This window comes from Anabrus simplex, chromosome 1 (genome assembly GCF_040414725.1).
Source record: "Anabrus simplex isolate iqAnaSimp1 chromosome 1, ASM4041472v1, whole genome shotgun sequence".
In the NCBI taxonomy this organism is placed as follows: Eukaryota; Metazoa; Arthropoda; class Insecta; order Orthoptera; family Tettigoniidae; genus Anabrus; species Anabrus simplex.
Window position 1 is genome coordinate 1,565,471,924 of NC_090265.1, and position 18,281 is coordinate 1,565,490,204.

The 18,281-nt window shown below is 43.7% G+C and overlaps 1 protein-coding gene across 1 annotated transcript in view; it reads left to right on the plus strand.

Annotated features, from left to right (window-relative positions):
• The window catches only part of LOC136880815 (regucalcin), an 83,307-nt gene extending 65,749 nt beyond the window's left edge, over positions 1 to 17,558 (plus strand). The window contains exon 6 of the mRNA XM_067153358.2: positions 16,587 to 17,558. Within this exon, the coding sequence (XP_067009459.2) occupies positions 16,587 to 16,838 (252 nt within the window). The 3' untranslated portion in view covers positions 16,839 to 17,558. The remainder of the gene's footprint in view (positions 1 to 16,586) is intronic.
• Positions 17,559 to 18,281: the final 723 nt, after the last annotated feature.

Genomic DNA, 18,281 nt, shown 5'->3' on the forward strand with positions numbered 1-18,281 from the left:
CTACGCTGAGCTCGCTTCTGAGACGGGCGAAGTCAAAATGCTGACCGTAACTTTCTTTCAAAGAACAGAATGCTGCTTCATGAAAACTTTTCTTCGTATTCCTTTGATCAACTAATTGTAAAAATGTTAATTTTCGAGTGCTTGGAACCGAACTTCTAGTTGGATATGTATATTGTCATATATCTCACAATATATGCGACGGTAGTGTGAATTTATGTCGCAGGTTTCATTTTGACGTAGCCTCTTCTTTGGCAGCTCGTAACTCTCTTGACATTTGTTCCATACTCTTTCAAATTCATTTCTTTTTCCCTGAATGATACTTTTAGTTTCCTCTACTGTGGCAATACAGAAATTTACATCCAGTGCTTTCGTTTGAAAAATTTCAAAGAGAGAATCAATCGGTTAAGCAAAATATCTCGCTGTAAACTAATAAAATGAAATTGAACTGGAATTCTGAGAGAACACTATTAAAACCTCGAGCTTCGTGATACGTTTGACTATTCCATTGCTCTGGATTATCAAGGCTCTGATAGCACACCCTTGCGTAGCTCTTGGAGACAGACGTATGTTTGCAACTCTCAACTGTCCATGCATCACTCTCACTTTAAAATTATGTTAGTGATATATATAAAACGACACAAAATTTAAAATAAATACTGGCTCAATAACATGCTTAAATATATTTTTGTTTGTGTATTAATTTTTAAGGGAATGACTCATTCCCTTCATTCTATGGAATAACCGCCCGTGATTCTGACCTCAAAATATGGTCTCACATTTCATCAGCATCAACAATTTCTTCTTGTTTCAGGACCTTAACACCTATTCTTTGATACAATTGTTGAATACGTTCATGCCATGTATCTGTCTTGTCTTCTTTGCCTACAAGTGGTTTTCCATCTGAGCTCTTAATATTCATACACCTAATTTTCCTTTCTCAAAAGGTTTCCTTGATTTTCCTGTATGCAGCATATACCTTTCTTACAACCATACAACCTCCAATATCCTTGCACTTCTTATTCAGCCATTCTTCTTTAGCTGACCTGCACTTTTTATCTCCTTCATTCTTCAATCGCCTGTATTCTCTTATACCCTCCTCATTTTTTGCATTCTTGTGTTTTCGCCGTTCATCAGTCAGGTCTAATATCTCTCTAGTTATCCACTGATTCTTATTTGATCTTACCTTTGTTCCTAATTTTTCTTCAGCTGCCCTACAGATCTCATTCTTCACGACTGTCCATTCTTCCTCTATTATGTTTCCTTCAACCTTTTCATTTAGTCCTTGTGCAATTTGTTCTTTGAAACAGTCCCTAACACTATTTTCTTTCAACTTGTGTAGATCCAGTATCTAGTTGTGATCCTCTTTGCACATTGTGTGTAATAAATTTTATTATTATTAGATCGTATCTCCTTGAATTCCTTCCTTTCTTCAATTTCTTCAACTTCAGATGGCATTTCTTGACCAACAAGTTTTGGCCAGAGTCCACGTCTGCTCCTGGGAAAGTTTTGCAGTCCAACACCTGGTTTCTGAATCTATGCCTAATCGTAATGAAGTCTATTGCTACCTTCCAGTGTCCCCACGTATCGTTCACGTATACAGCCGTCGTTTGTGGTGTTTGAACCAAGTGTTAGCCAGGACTATATGATCTGTGCAGAATTCAACCAGCCGACTTCCTCTTTCATTCCTTTGACCCAATCCGAATTCTCCTACTGCAATACCTTTTCTTCCTTGTCCTAACACTGCACTCCAGTCTCCCATCACAATTAGATTCTCTTCACCTTTTACATATTGTATTAAATCTCCTATCTCTTCGTATGTTCTTCGATTTCTTCATCATCTGCTGAAGTATTAGGCACATAGACCTGCACTATTGTGGTGGACAATGGTTTGGTGTCTATCTTGAACACAATAATCCTTTCACTATGCTCGTAGTAGCTTACCCGCTGCTCTGTTTTCTTAAACCAACTCCTGCATTTCCCATGTTTGATTTTGTGTTGATAATTCTGTAGTTGCCTGACCAAAAATCCTGCTCTCCCTGCCAACGTACTTCACTTATACCAACTACCGTACATCTAATTTTAGTCTATCCCTGCCTCTCTTCAGATTATCTAACCTACCACAACGATTCAAACTTCAAACATTCCACGCTCCGATTCGCAGGATATCGGTATTTATCCTCCTGATGATTGCCCCCTCCTGTGTATTTCCCACCCGGAGATCCGAATAGGAAACTATTGTACCTCCGGAATATTTTACCCGGGAGGAAGCCATCATCAGTACATCATTCATACAGAGAGAGCTGCATGTCCTCGGAAGTTGGTTACGGCTGTAATTTCCCGTTGCTTTCAGCCGTGTAGCAGTATCAACACAGCTAAGCCATGTTGAATATTATTATAAGGCCATATCAGTCAGTCAACCAGACCGCCGCTCTTGCAACTTCCGAAAGGCAGCTACCCCACTTTCGATGAACCATTCGTTAATCTGGTCTCTCGACAGATACCCCTCCAATATGGTCGCACATACGGTTCGGCTGTCTGCTTTATTGGGACGCGCAAGTCTCCCCATATGTTTCATAGGGGAAGGCACAAAAAGTACAACCTTTTTAATATGGATGAACATATACTGAAACTTTGCAATCGCAGTAGTGCATTTTTACTTTTACAACGGAGGACAAAGTTGGCTCCTACGTTTTACTCCATATATACACTGACTGACAGAGCAAATGCAACACCAAGGAGGAGTGGTTCGAAAGGGATGAAAGTTGGGGAAAAAACAGAGTCGGCACGGAAGAATAATTGATGTTCATTTCAAACCGATATGCAGGTTACACAATGCGCACGGCATCGAATCAGTAGGATGTAGGACCACCGCGAGCGGCGATGCACGCAGAAACACGTCGAGGTACAGAGTCAATAAGAGTGCGGATGGTGTCCTGAGGGATAGTTCTCCATTCTCTGTCAACCATTTGCCACAGTTGGTCGTCCGTACAAGGCTGGGGCAGAGTTTGCAAACGGCGTCCAATGAGATCCCACACGTGTTCGATTGGTGAGAGATCCGGAGAGTACGCTGGCCACGGAAGCATCTGTACACCTCGTAGAGCCTGTTGGGAGATGTGAGCAGTGTGTGGGCGGGCATTATCCTGCTGAAACAGAGCATTGGGCAGCCCCTGAAGTACGGGAGTGCCACCGGCCGCAGCACATGCTGCACGTAGCGGTGGGCATTTAACGTGCCTTGAATACGCACTAGAGGTGACGTGGAATCATACGCAATAGCGCCCCAAACCATGATGCCGCGTTGTCTAGCGGTAGGGCGCTCCACAGTTACTGCCGGATTTGACCTTTCTCCAGGCCGACGCCACACTCGTCTGCGGTGACTATCACTGACAGAACAGAAGCGTGACTCATCGGAGAACACGACGTTCCGCCATTCCCTCATCCAGGCGTGCACGTCTATGCTGTGGAGTCAATGGTAGTCTTCTGAGCGGACGCCGGGAGTGCAGGCCTCCTTCAACCAATCGACGGGAAATTGTTCTGGTCGATATTGGAACAGCCAGGGTGTCTTGCACATGCTGAAGAATGGCGGTTGACGTGGCGTGCGGGGCTGCCACCGCTTGGCGGCGGATGCGCCGATCCTCGCGTGCTGACGTCACTCGGGCTGCGCCTGGACCCCTCGCACGTGCCACATGTCCCTGCGCCAACCATCTTCGCCACAGGCGCTGCACCGTGGACACATCCCTATGGGTATTGGCTGCGATTTGACGAAGCGACCAACCTGCCCTTCTCAGTCCGATCACCATACCCCTCGTAAAGTCGTCTGTCTGCTGGAAATGCCTCCGTTGACGGCGGCCTGGCATTCTTAGCTATACACGTGTCCTGTGGCACACGACAACACGTTCTACAATGACTGTCGGCTGAGAAATCACGGTACGAAGTGGGCCATTCGCCAACGCCGTGTCCCATTTATCGTTCGCTACGTGCGCAGCACAGCGGCGCATTTCACATCATGAGCATACCTCAGTGACGTCAGTCTACCCTGCAATTGGCATAAAGTTCTGACCACTCCTTCTTGGTGTTGCATTTGCTCTGTCAGTCAGTGTAATTAAATAATGATTCTTCATAAAAGCGGAGACAGTTTGTGAGGTCAGCGTAGTTATTTCATTGATAGATAGAAATCTCATCTTTTACCTTGTGATTTCCATTACCTGCCTGTTGCTGTTTCTTGACGGATGCAGTATTTTCGCGTCTGTCTCTTAACACAAGCCAGAGCAAAAGTAGCTTCCCACGTAGCCTCAGTCTCACTTATAGATGTGAATGGAAGCTGCTGGGATTTCGGTGGTGCTGAATAATGACGATGGGTTGTTATAGGATCCGTTCTGCTGCAATAGCACTTTCTGGCCCACCGATGAAGGCAATTGTAAACTACCTCACTTCTCCTCATAATTTGTACCCTTCATTATGGGACCGCCATTGGTTTTTATGGTTTTCTTATTATTGCGTAGCCTCCGGTGCGGTGGTGCTATTTGAGATGAAGACTTAACAAACAGATCCCCAAAATTATTTACCGTATTACAATTTGCTGTAAGTCGCACCGATACCGATAGGTCTTATGCTGGCGATGGGATAGGAGCGGGAAAGAAGCGTCCGTGGCCTTGATTGAGGTAACGCCCCACCATTTGCCTTGTGTGTAAATGAGTAACCACGGAAAGCCATCTTCAGGTTTGCCGACTGTGGGGTTCGAATCCACTACCTTCCGAATGCAAGGTGACAGCTACGTGACTCGGACCGCACAGCCACTCCCTCGGTCAAAATAATTTTTTAAACCGACAGTGTAAGTACATACGAAGAAGATACGTAAAAATAGCTCATCTTTAGAAGAACTCGGTTCCAAACATTCAAATTCGTGACTTGTATGTCTGTAAAGTACGAGTCATTTTTGTTCATACGAAGCAGAAATTTAGTAAGAGCAGCATTCGTTCTTTTGGTTCTGGAGAAGAAACTGCCAAGTTTCGTCTAGGAGTGCTTTCCCTTGATACCGTCGCTAGCATTTTGGAAGTACAGAAACGTGAGTTTCTGGTGAGCTACTTAATTTAAAAACTAGGCTCTGAATGCTTTCCTGGTGTCTTTAGAGAATCCCCTCTTCACTTGTCCTCCAGCTACTCTTCCCAGAACTATCTTGCAGCTGAGGTTCAAGAACATCCATTATTAAACCTCTTTGTATGTTATGAACAGTTTCATAATTCTTTTTTATCTAAGAGTCTTGCCAGGGTCTTTCCACGTCAGTTTTTCGGGTGAGATCATTATTCAAAGAAGTGTGAGAAAACCTGTGACTTCATATATCAATATATTGCACCTGTCCCAGACTTTTCAGGGCATCATTTAAGCAATTCAGTTTCACAAATAAATATTTGAATGGGATTCTTTGGATGAGAAACTTCGGAAATCAATTCCCGGGCGTCGAAGTCCCATCCTCCCTACTTTCACTGTCTCAACGGCTAAGCTCAAGAGCGTATGGGTCAATGGTCTGTACGATAAAATGGGCATTCATTTAAATATATTGAAAGTAGGGTGTTCTATAACATGAGAGAATACGCTAGACTACTAAATGAGAAGAATGTTTGCTCGCAGTTTAAAAAAAATAAAATTTTATTAGCTGATAGAATCATGGGATTAGTTGTGCACGAGAAAGTGCCATATTGTTACATACAAAGAATTTAAATATATGTAGCAATGCCGTAATGTCCCTTTCAGTCCTTTATACTACTGATTACCATTTGGCAATCTCCATCACTGATTAGCACATACTTCTGGTTATAACACATCACACTACATAAGGGTGTATCCCTTTATTATCATCGAAACCCGATGGTATCCGTTACAGTAAGGTATAAAACAATTACATATTTTTACACACATATATATTTCTCGTGAATCCCGCAGTACATTTCTAGATCATGTTTTTAAAAATAATGTATAAGATACCGTTACACACACTTCTATACAATGAAAATCACATCGCCGCCTCTCGAACATACCGCTATTTGATTACACTAATTATCATATTACATCACCGCCTATGCGTGTCTCTCCAGGGGCCATCTTATCCTATGATAACACAATGCGGACCTGTACAACGTTGATATTCTGTAAATCTCCACAACATCGTAAACAACACAAATACATGAATATAACACACAAAGAAATAATCAAGCACTTGAAAATTCATCGAAATATACGACACTTCACACACTTTTAAATACTTCTTGAGACATGACCCTTCCAGATCTCTTGTTGTCCATCCCGAGTCATCAATACCGTTTTTGCTAGTGGCTTTACGTCGCACCGACACATATAGGCCTTATGGCGACGATGGGATAGGAAAGGGCTAGGAGTTGGAAGGAATCGGCCGTGGCCTTAATTAAGGTACAGCCCCAGCATTTGCCTGGTGTGAAAATGGGAAAGCACGGAAAACCATCTTCAGGGGTGCCGACAGTGGGATTCGAACCCACTATCTCCCGGATGCAAGGTCATAGCTGCACGCCTCTAACCGCACGGCCAACTCGCCCGGTGGTGATCAATACCGTCCGGTATCGAACTCTTATTCGCTGGGCTCCGGGGTGCAATTCTGAAAACTCTATATTGGTTTAATATGAATATAAAGTGCGGTAGAACACGCCATTTATTGATCATAGAAAGATACAAAGCTGATAATATCTAATTGGCGTATAGATCTTCAGTACGGTGTTAAAGGGAGAAGGACTTCCTGTGTGAATATTTCCAGCCTTGACAGTCGAGCGCGCCCCTCTTAATCGGGCTCACATTCCTTTCCGTTAGGGGGTTATACCTCTCTCACTCTCTCTCACTCTGCGCGCTAGCCTACATTATTTTACCATCTGGGAGGATCACTTTTATTTTTGTCCCCCAAAATATGTACGGTATTCACTTCGTACGTCCTTTTGCCCGGTCCAGGCACATCAGTATTAATTGCTATCAAATGATCATTTCTTACTGACCTAGTCTAGTCAGCCTTACGATGATCATAGTTATTCTTTATATTATTATTCGATCTGTCATCATACCTGCTGTTTCCTCTCTCTTCCACACATTTGTATCTCAGACCACGTTAATTGAGCATTAAGAAGATTTTTGATCCAATAGGCAATGAAATTAACCAACTTCACCCACGTAATTATATAAGTCGCCATTTTGCACCCGAGCCAGTATCTTTCCTTCCTGTGGTCAGCATCCTTAAGATTACATGGAAATTTCTGGACGCATGCACGAAAATGGTGAAGCATTTAAGCAAATATATTGGGAATCTTGTGAAGCTCCTTACCGAATAATGAACTTGGAATAAATTATGGTGTCTGTTACGATATCAGTTCCACCCTTAAGAAGAATTGCTTCACCCACAAATAAACACTATGGGGCTTATATACTAATTCATGCAGAAAAACCAAAGTCCCATAATAAATTAGTGATTATTCCTAATCACAAAAGACAATTCAAATAACATTTAAATTAATAAAAGATTTGCCCTTTCGCGACCCGTATATAGCGGCCTCCTACATTTCACCTATTTACATTATAGAAAAAGTTACATATGCAAATTCTACATTTGGAGAAAACGTGTAATTTCCAAGCATTGACGTGTAGTTAACATTTCTGCGTGTAGTCATGATATCATTCAGGGGTGCATCTTATGGTTTTAAGCTGTCATCATGGCTGCCTCGTTAGCGAAGTGTCCTGGGTCTACCCTCTTCTGGGTCGCGTACATAATATCCAGGTCTGCAACCTGCCGTGGGAAGTTCTAGATGGTCCCTGATGATCACAGGCACACAGACGCATTCTGGTCGGTTCATAATCCTGGAGATTCAAGCACACAGGGCGTTCTGGTCGGCCCCTCGTGGCTTCGATGAACACTCACATACACATGGACAAACGGGGAAAATGGTTGGTGGAATACTGTTTGTATGTATTCAGAATTACTTATTAAGGCTAGACCCACTCATTAACTCGAGTAGTCTGCCGGAGCAGCGAATAAGTTCCTGGAGATCGCTACTACTTTCCCCTTTTTTTGTCACACGGCACTAGTCAAGAATATTGCTTTTTCTATGTGAACACTACTTGTTTAACTAGACGGCACTCCCTGGCTAACCTATCGCTTCCTATTGTCTCGCACGACGTCTCCCAACACTGTAATTTCCTTGATTACGGCGAACTACTCTTAGAATATGGTTACATCTCACTACGTAAGAGCGATTTGTCGGAAGCTTGACCCGTTCTTTAACCACTATTCGTGTCAGCCGCCGGTATTTGTTAATAGTCTGCACTCCATCAACATGTGAATATGTGAATGTGGGAGTTACAAGCACCTACATTCGCACACTGCAATCCTGCTTTCATCCCGTACGATCAGATTATATTCCACGTAGAACTGTCTGATATAGATATAGAACAGATTTCACTTGAACACTATTGTTCAAATTTAAACACCGCACACTATTATTTAGCCGCACTGTATCACAGTGACTGAGCATTATGGTTCACACTAATTGGTTACGTTTCACACGAACAAGTATAGACTGTGGTAGATTAAATCAGAAAGGAATAATGAAGAGTGGTTTGGCGGTTTCGTACATAGTGAATCTGGCTTTTCGCCTGGAGAGGTGGTAAGCCACGTCTATTTGCGAAAATTTGGTCCGTTAATAATGACTTCTCAGAGTCGTGTGGGCAATCAAATTATACTTTTCACTGATCTAGTTTGGTGTACATCGCATCGTCGCATCGCTCGTGTGTTGTGCACAGCGCTGAAATTGGTTGGCTGCTCCCTCGCTGGAATCTTCGTTCGGGGTTCTTGATTGTTGTTTTCTATGTGACTGGAGATAGGGCGTTTGGGGACGGGCTGGGAAGAATCACGGGTAGGGACTAGGGTTACTGCCCGTTGGTAGTATATGGTCGTTGGGTAAGGCTCGTTACTTGAGCACATTACGGAGCTGGAGTGCGTCTCATTTAAATCCCCAATCACCTTCCAGTCAGTATCCCTCCTGCACAGTATTCCACTGATAACGATCTCCGCTTCCTTAAACTTCACCCGTGCTGCATTTACCACATCCCACACATCTCCAACTATGTTGGTACTTATATCTGCTTGTCTTACGCTGTTAGTACCAACGTGAAACACCACCATCTTCTCCTTTCCCTTCTCCTTCTCTTCTACTTTCCTCAACATCTGCCTCAACCTAATTCCTGGATAACTATCTACCCTGTTTCCCTTTCCTCCAAACACTTTCCCCACATGTTTAACAATGGAATCCCCCATGACCAGAGCCGCAATCTTACCCAACTTATTTGGTTCCTCCCCTCCTGGTCAGCCCTATCTTTCCTGACAGCTGCAGAATCTACTTCCTCCTCCCTTTTCTCCATCCCATGACCCTGTTCCACCTGTCTTTTCCTATCCGCTACTCCATATTTCCCCTCCCTACCATTTCCACTCCTCCTACTTCCACACTTCTCAGCAACATTTCCCTGTTCCTCATCTTCTCCCAGTTGTTCTACCTTCAGTGACTCGTACCGATTTCTCACAGACATCTGTCCTGAATTCTGATCCTGAATGGAGCCCTTAGCCTGCAATCTCCTTCCCCTTAAAACATTAGACCACCTGTCTTCAACAATTGCCCCCTTTCCTTCCCATTCATATTTTACACCTAATGTATCCTGTACATTTTTGAGAGAGGCCTACTTTCCATCCTGTCCTCTGAGAGAATCCTAATTATCTCCCTCAAACTCTCCAACTCCTCCCTTATACTCCTTAATGCCCGGCCACACCCACAGTTGCTACACTTGCACTCCTTAGCAATTATTTATGGAATAATTAAAAGAAAAGGAAAAATAAAGTATATCATTCTGTGCAAAATAAAAATAAAAAGAAGGAAATATTGTCCAGGATATTTCACAAAGATCACACGACAATAAGGTAATTTATATAGGCTACTACTACATTACAATACTACTTAGTTGTACGAACGTTTTTCCTACAACACCCTAACAGAATGAAAATTGCTGTTAATTACTGAAAACCGAAAGTAATATACAAGAAGTCCGGCCCAGCGGTGTAGAGGGCAACGCGTCCGCCTGTCACCCGGCGGCCCTGGGTTCGAGTCCCGGCCGTGTCAGGGGTTTTTAATTGTAAATGATTAATATCTCTGGCCTGGAGACTGGGTGTTCGTGTCGTCCTTGACGTTCCTTTCCTCACATTAATCACTTTTCACTTCCACCATTTACATAATACACGCAGGTTCCTCACATATGATACAAGTAGGGGCAAAAGATCTTCATAGGTCGACGTCTCGAACAAATAGCATAAAAAATACATAAGAATTACACATTTCTAAAGTGCAGTTAAGTCTACCCTAATTACAATAGAATTCTCGTAAGAGACTTACTACAGATACCATAGGTTCTACACTACACAGATATTTCACAGTAATAGAATAAACCCACTGATTTCTAATAATATACTATAATATACTACATTAATGTTAAACTGCCTTCAGACTAGGTTCAGATACTACAATACACTACAAAAATTTTAAAATACGTTCAGGCATATCCTAATTACAATAGGTTATTACTAACGATAAGCACAAATAAAAATGAAAATTGCAATTAGGCCTAAAGTATGAAATTCGCAAGAACTACTCAAGGATTACCAACAAAGGTAACCCCCAGACAGACTATTATTAATTTAGTACTATTTTATCCTACTATGCACTAACAGAAATGAAACCTGCCGTTTGGTTAAATGCTAAAGTATCGAAAGGGTTACCGTACACAAAGACACACACGAATATAACAGGCAAGATACTATCTAATATTATCTACACTACAATTCTCAACTGAAATGTGGTTATGTGATTAATACGGCTGGTGGATTACTATTATTTTCCCTACTCCACGGGAGGAGAATAAAAGTGTCCTTTCATGCTGAAAAATACCAGGTCTACAATAATTTCTCAAAAATATTTCTGTCAAAACTACGCCAGGGACTTGAATTGCAATTATTGGGATATAGGAACTTGATTATTATTAGATAACCACTCATAAGTACGGAAAGATCGAGGGTGTGAAATATAAATTGCGGATACTTTAACTACCTACTCAGAACAACAAATGATCGCAATACAAGAATTAGCTGATTTTTATTTATATTTTCTGCCGATTTAACGCGCTAAAAACTGGAGGCGTCCGCCTCTGTGGTGTAGTGGTTAGTGTGATTAGCTGCCACCCCCGGAGGCCCGGGTTCGATTCCCGGCTCTGCCACGAAATTTGAAAAGTGGTACGAGGGCTGGAACGGGGTCCACACAGCCTCGGGAGGTCAATTGAGTAAAGGTGGGTTCGATTCCCACCTCAGCCATCCTGGAAGTGGTCTTCCGTGGTTTCCCACTTCTCCTCCAGGCAAATGCCGGGAAGGTACCTCACTTAAAGCCACGGCCGCTTCCTTCCCTCTTCCTTGTCTATCCCTCCAATCTTCCCATCCCCGCAAGGCCACTGTTCAGCATAGCAGGTGAGGCCGCCTGTGCGAAGTACTGGTCATTCTCCCCAGTTGTATCCTCAGACCCAATGCCTCACGCTCCAGGACACTGCCCTTGAGTCGTTAGAGGTGGGATCCCTCGCTGAGTCCGAAGGAAAAACCAACCCTGGAGGGTAAGCAGATTGAGAAAGAAAGAAACACTGGAGGAAATTCACTGGACACCTCTGGAACACCATCCGTACAGTCCCGATTTATCACCCTGCGACTACCATTTGTTTGGACTACTCAAAAAAGATCTAGGAGGACAGCGGTTCGATGATGATGCAAGTGTATAGGAGTTCGGACACAACTGGCTCCGCACACGTCCCTCTTCTTTCTGTTAGGACGGCATCAAAAACTTACCAATCCGATGGAGAAAATGTGTATCGAAGGCAGGATACTATGTATAAAAGTGATTTATATATGTGTATTTTTTTGGTGATAACAATGAAATTTAAAAGTAATTCCCGCTTATGTTTGATCCGTCCTCGCAGTATTCCAGTTATTCGATCCCTACTCTGAGGCACTGATTGGACTGAGCAGTGGGCACGCTTAGAGGAGTGTTCGTGGCGGTCTGCGACCTGGTCATTCTAGTTCTGGAACTTTGAACTGTTAGATCGGCAGCGTAGTAATTTTCATTAAAAGCGAGTAAATGTGCGAATTTTCATTTGATCGAGTATTTCATATGACAGCATTGCTTGTAATAGCGACATTCGTACTGACGTCACTGTAATGACCTATATTTACTTCAGTTGGGAAAATAATAAAGTCATTCTTTCTGAGAATTCCGTAGCGAAGCACGGGTACATCAGCAAGTATACACAGTGTGATTCAGCAGCCCCTTCGAATATCGTTTGCTGCAGCCCAACTAACGTGCACACGGTTATAGGAGTGCTATTCCCCTGCAGCCGTACTGTATGGTACTACAAATGATCAGTGAGCACATTTTGTGTACGATTCTGAACCCTAGCGAAATGTTATATAATCATCATCATCATCATCATCATCATCTGTTTACCCTCCAGGTTCGGTTTTTCCCTCGGACTTAGCGAGGGATCCCACCTCTACCGCCTCAAGGGCAGTGTCCTGGAGCTTCAGACTCTTGGTCGGGGTATACAACTGGGGAGTATGAACAGTACCTCGCCCAGGCGACCTCACCTGCTATGCTGAACAGGGGCCTTGTGGAGGGATGGGAAGATTGGAAGGGATAGGCAAGGAAGAGGGAAGGAAGCGGCCGTGGCCTTAAGTTAGGTACCATCCCGGCATTCGCCTGGAGGAGAAGTGGGAAACCACGGAAGACCACTTCCAGGATGGCTGAGGTGGGAATCGAACCCACCTCTATTCAGTTGACCTCCCGAGGCTGAGTGGACTCCGTTCCAGCCCTCGTACCACTTTTCAAATTTCGTGGCAGAGCCGGGAATCGAACCCGGGCCTCCGGGGGTGGCAGCTAATCACGCTAACCACTATACCACAGAGGCGGACATGTTATATAATCCGTTCGCAAAACACGACGCACCGGGCGAGTTGGCCGTGTGGTTAGGGGCGCGCAGCTGTGAGCTTGCATCCGGGAGATAGTGGGTTCGAATTCCACTGTCGGCAGCCCTGAAGATGGTTTTCCGTGCTTTCCCATTTCACACCAGGCAAATGCTGGGGCTGTACCCTAATTAAGGCCACTGCCGCTTCCTTCCAACTCCTAGACCTTTCGTATCCCATCGTCGCCAAAAGACCTATATGTGTCGGTGCGACATAAAGTCACTAGCAAAATAAAATGACGCCTTGAAATCATGTAGCAACGTCCTTTCACCATGTAACTATGTTAATGTATCGTGCCTCGTGACCGGGTGCAACGATGAGGGGAATCAATGCATAAAACTAGGTAACGGTGCAGTAATTAATGTCTTAAACACCGAACCGGATGGCGTACGTACTCTGCTCTCGTCGTACTACCAGCATGTTTCCATCAGTGTGGCGTAGCGGATGTGGTTAGGCGTTCGCCTAGCAATCGACGGAAAGTGTCAGCGGCGGTTCGAATCCTGCATCGTTTAAGTAATTTTGCATCGGTATGATATTTGAACACGTAAACACAGGCCCACGTTTGCCACATTCAAATAGTAGAATGACGCTGTTATTAATCTTGTGCCCTGCGCATATTCCGCTGTTTGGGCCTGAATGTACTGTAATCTCTGCTGCCATTCGGCATGTTTTCCACAGAGGAATGCGTTGACATCATCATCATCATCTGTTTACCCTCCAGGGTCGGTTTTTCCCTCGGACTCAGCGAGGGATCCCACCTCTACCGCCTCAAGGGCAGTGTCCTGGAGCTTCAGACACTTGGTCGGGGATACAACTGGGGAGAATGACCAGTACCTCGCCCAGGCGGCCTCACCTGCTATGTGGAACAGGGGCCTTGTGGAGGGATGGGAAGAATGGAAAGGATAGACAAGGAAGAGGGAAGGAAGCGGCCGTGGCCTTAAGTTAGGTACCATCCCGGCATTCGCCTGGAGGAGAAATGGGAAACCACGGAAAACCACTTCCAGGATGGCTGAGGTGGGAATCGAACCCACCTCTACTCAGTTGACCTCCCGAGGCTGAGTGGACCCCGTTCCAGCCCTCATACCACTTTTCAAATTTTCGTGGCAGAGCCGGGAATCGAACCCGGACCTCCGGGGGTGGCAGCTAATCACGCTAACCACTACACCACAGAGACGGACATGCGTTGACATACTCCTCATTTATGTGGAAGCATGTGCGGGACGCTACGTCTGTACCAGGAACGGTATCCCGACAGGCGACCCCTGGCTGCTACAACATTCCGCCGTGTTGAAAGACGCCTAAGGACAACAGGCGTGATTTCCAACCAGCCACCAGTCCGCGACAGGCCCGCTACATCGGGTGAAACAGAAGAGGCCGTTCTGGAGGCAGCTTGTAATAATCCACACATCAGTACAACGGCGATTACACGACAGATGAATACCAGCCAGCCGTCCGTCTGGCGAATACTGCATGAACATAAATTTCACCAACACCATCTTGAGCTACACCAGGAGCTCTATGGGCGGGATTTTGAAGCTCGAATGGAGTTCTGTCTGTGGCTATGAGGCAGGCTGGACAATGATGCAGCATTCGTATCGCATATCTTGTTCTTGGACGAAACGCGCTTCCACAATAATGGGAACGTCAATCGCCACAACATGCACTATTGGAGTCCGGACAATCCTTACTGGGTGTGACAGGCGGCCCATCAAGTATGATGGGGAGTGAATGTTTGGTGTGGAATCTTGGGGGATCGCCTGATTGGACCTTGTTTCTTTGAGGGCCATAGGACGAGCCCACGCTACCTGCACTTTCTGCGTCAGGAACTTCCACTGCTGTTGGAGAATGTGCCCTTGCACGATCGTTGACGATGTGGTTGGAACAGGATGGAGCTCCACCACATTCGACTTTGCCCGTTTGTAACCATCTGAACGAGGAACTGCCAGGGAAATCGATAGTATGAGGAGGCCCTGTTTCTCGGCCCGCCAGATCAGCGGATTTAACGCCGTTAGACTTTTTCTTGTGGGGACATTTGAAAAACGTCGTTTACACTCAAGCGCCGAAAACCCCAACCAGCTCCGCCAACTCATCACTGACGCCTGCCAAGCAATTACACCTGGAATGCTTCAACGCGCAAGACGATCTATTGGGCACCGGACCCAAATGTGCATAAACCAAAATGGTCATCACATCACATCGAGCATTTGCTGCGATAAAACATTATCAGGACAGTTGTTTTATTTCCGGGTTGTATGTGTCCGCCCTGCAAAATAATCGGCCCTTCTTAGGGAGTAAAACTCTATCATTCACACACAATTTGCATGAAAGCGGGTATTGAACTTACATTGCGTGCGATACGTGTTGAACAAATATTTCAAAATTTTGTAATCGGCCCGGACGCGAACCTCCCACCTGACGTGAGGGCCCGCTCCGCCTCGCCTTTACCAACTACACAACGGTTCCGTGCGGCACACTGTGCAACTTATAGCAAGTATCAGGTTTACTGCGGTCACAATATTAATTTAGTGTTTTGCCGGCGTGTCAGGTCCTGAATTACGCTATACCATGGTACAGTCAGACTGGATCTAGAAGGCACACGCATGTCTTCCAGTGTTTAATACCTATCATGGTGAGGCGGTAAATACCAAGATATACGGTTGTGTTGTCTGAGCATACCGGCAGGGCAGATGTTTTCAAGACGGAATGAATATTGTGGGTTGCATAAAACTACATTGGAAGGGGCGGCTGAATCACGCTGTAGATGAGATATCCCGCGCAATATTTATATATGTGTCACTTCGGTTACCAAAAGAGTAGCAAACACAACTTCTAGATCGGAGTAGGGAGAGAAAATCCAAATGTGAAATATATTATATTGGTCTTGATAGTGGTTATCACAAGAACAAAGGAGAAAACTTGTGTGTGTAGATCTTCCAAAACGTCCTGTAGTGGACTATGCAGTTGACATGAAAGAAACATTTAAATACTGGCAAAGAAATGAGCTGTTGGACGTTTAAATTTTGACCTTTGGGTTCATGATTGATATACAATTAGTTTGATGATACAGCACTTAGCCTGAGGAGAGTTATACTTCGCCTCGTCTCAGTGAGGTACTGTCTTAATCATAATTAGGAAATGAAAGACTGTTCAACAAGCCTTTTCGTTTCTAGCAAAATTTTGGGGTTTTATAGGTAGTTAAATCAAGACAGATTTCCCCACACCAAAAGACTGGCACATTCGTCCTGCTTTCAGTGCTACCCAAGTTAACGTCGATGTTATGAAAGTCAGGACCAGATTTAATTATAAAAATGAAGTTTGAGAAACTCGACTGCTTGCCTCAGTCTCTTCGTAATTGTAACTACGAAGCACACATTGTTAAGAGGGACTTATCAGAGTGTAATTTTACCCATGTGAAGAGTAATATAAGACCGATGATGGATTTGTTAATACAAGCATTTTATCACGTTATTTTTATTTGATACAGATAATCCGCATTAATCCTGAAAGTGGAAAGCGGTTGAAGACCATTCCTATTCCTGCTTTTAAAGTGACATCTTTAGCGTTCGGTGGAGCAAACCTCGATGAACTCTATGTAACTACGGCTTCAGTGGGTATGAGTAAAACAGAGCTGGAGGCAATGCCTGGTTCGGGATGCATCTTCCGGGTTACAGGAACGGGTGCAAAAGGCTTTGCTGGACAGGCTGCTGTTTTAGAAGAAGGGGTAAGAGATCTGTAAATATTACGATGTTCCAGGTAAGGTTAGTGAAAGGAGTGTGGCTAAACTGTAAATCCATGTTTAACTTAGCCGAAGGAGAACAACGCTCTTTTAAGTTTGCAAGAGGGAAGACCACCAAACAATCACAGATGATCCACATCATGGAGCTCTGTGACAGGATCAATAATGCTCTCTTCTCTTAAACTTAGCTTGTCAGCTGTAAGCAGAGTACAAAGAAATGAACTGTTAATAGTGTCGAGATATGATGTTTGAAATACGAAGAACTTGGCAGTTTATAACATCTATGGCTGTTATGAAAGACATTCGGCCTAAAACTGGGAAAAATCTATAAAATGTACCAACCCCAAGAAACTGGGAAAAAGGACAAGAAAATGAGAAGAATGGGTATTATCGATGGAGAGAAAGAATCACAAATGTTCAGTTATCCCACAACTTATGAAAAATGTTAATTCCGTTTCTTGATGTCAGGTTTTCATTCTAATAGTACATCACATAGTCATATAGGTTATAAGATCCTGTCTTTACAAACTCGTTGGTACTATATTTATTTTCTGAAATTCAGACAATTGTCACAATGAAGCAAATACGAATTTAACTTTTTTGCCCATCCTTTTAGTTCCAGCTGACAAGCTAATAACATTCTTATTGCAATATTTGTAGTGAATATTGAAAATGTAATTTACAATAACCTGCTGAAATAAATAATTTTCAATGTAGAAACATGTGTAATTACAAACTTTTTAATAAAACCGCTTTATGGACTACTGCATAGATGTTTGTAAGTATATGTGTAAATTATGTTTTGTCATGTTCAGATTATGTTGTAGATTCCTGAGATTCACTACACACAACATCCTTCTGATATCATACCACTTCACATTTCGACGTAACAAACTTAGGAACAATTCACAAATTTATCTTATTGAAATCTAAGTCATTGATGAGTTTGTAGACTATAGCTAAGAGTTATTTCAGCTTTGTCTTAAGGCAATGAAACAACAGCATGAATTTTATACAATGTTGCTTGTCTCAAATATGGAGTTATCGACAGAACGCCTAGTAAATTCCACACAGGTAAGAATACATCACAAGGAAACTTACTCACCACTGATAGCACTGATTATAGTACACAAAATAATGACAATTTGATTCCTACTGAACTTATTTCAATTGAAGGTCCAAACAATTACGCACGCAGTATCACATCACATGTCCGGCTACTTGACTGAGGGGTCAGTTCAGAGAGTCCTGGGTTCGAGGCTCATCGAGGACTGACATTTTTATCTGCGTCTGGCTAATTACTCTGGCTCGGGGACTTGTCGTTTGAGTTTATCTACATTCACGTTAAAATAGACTTTAAAAATACAAAACTTAAATCGCCTGGTTGAATGGTTCAGATGATTGACCGTTGGCTTTCTGAGCTCAAGCTGACGAGTTCGATCC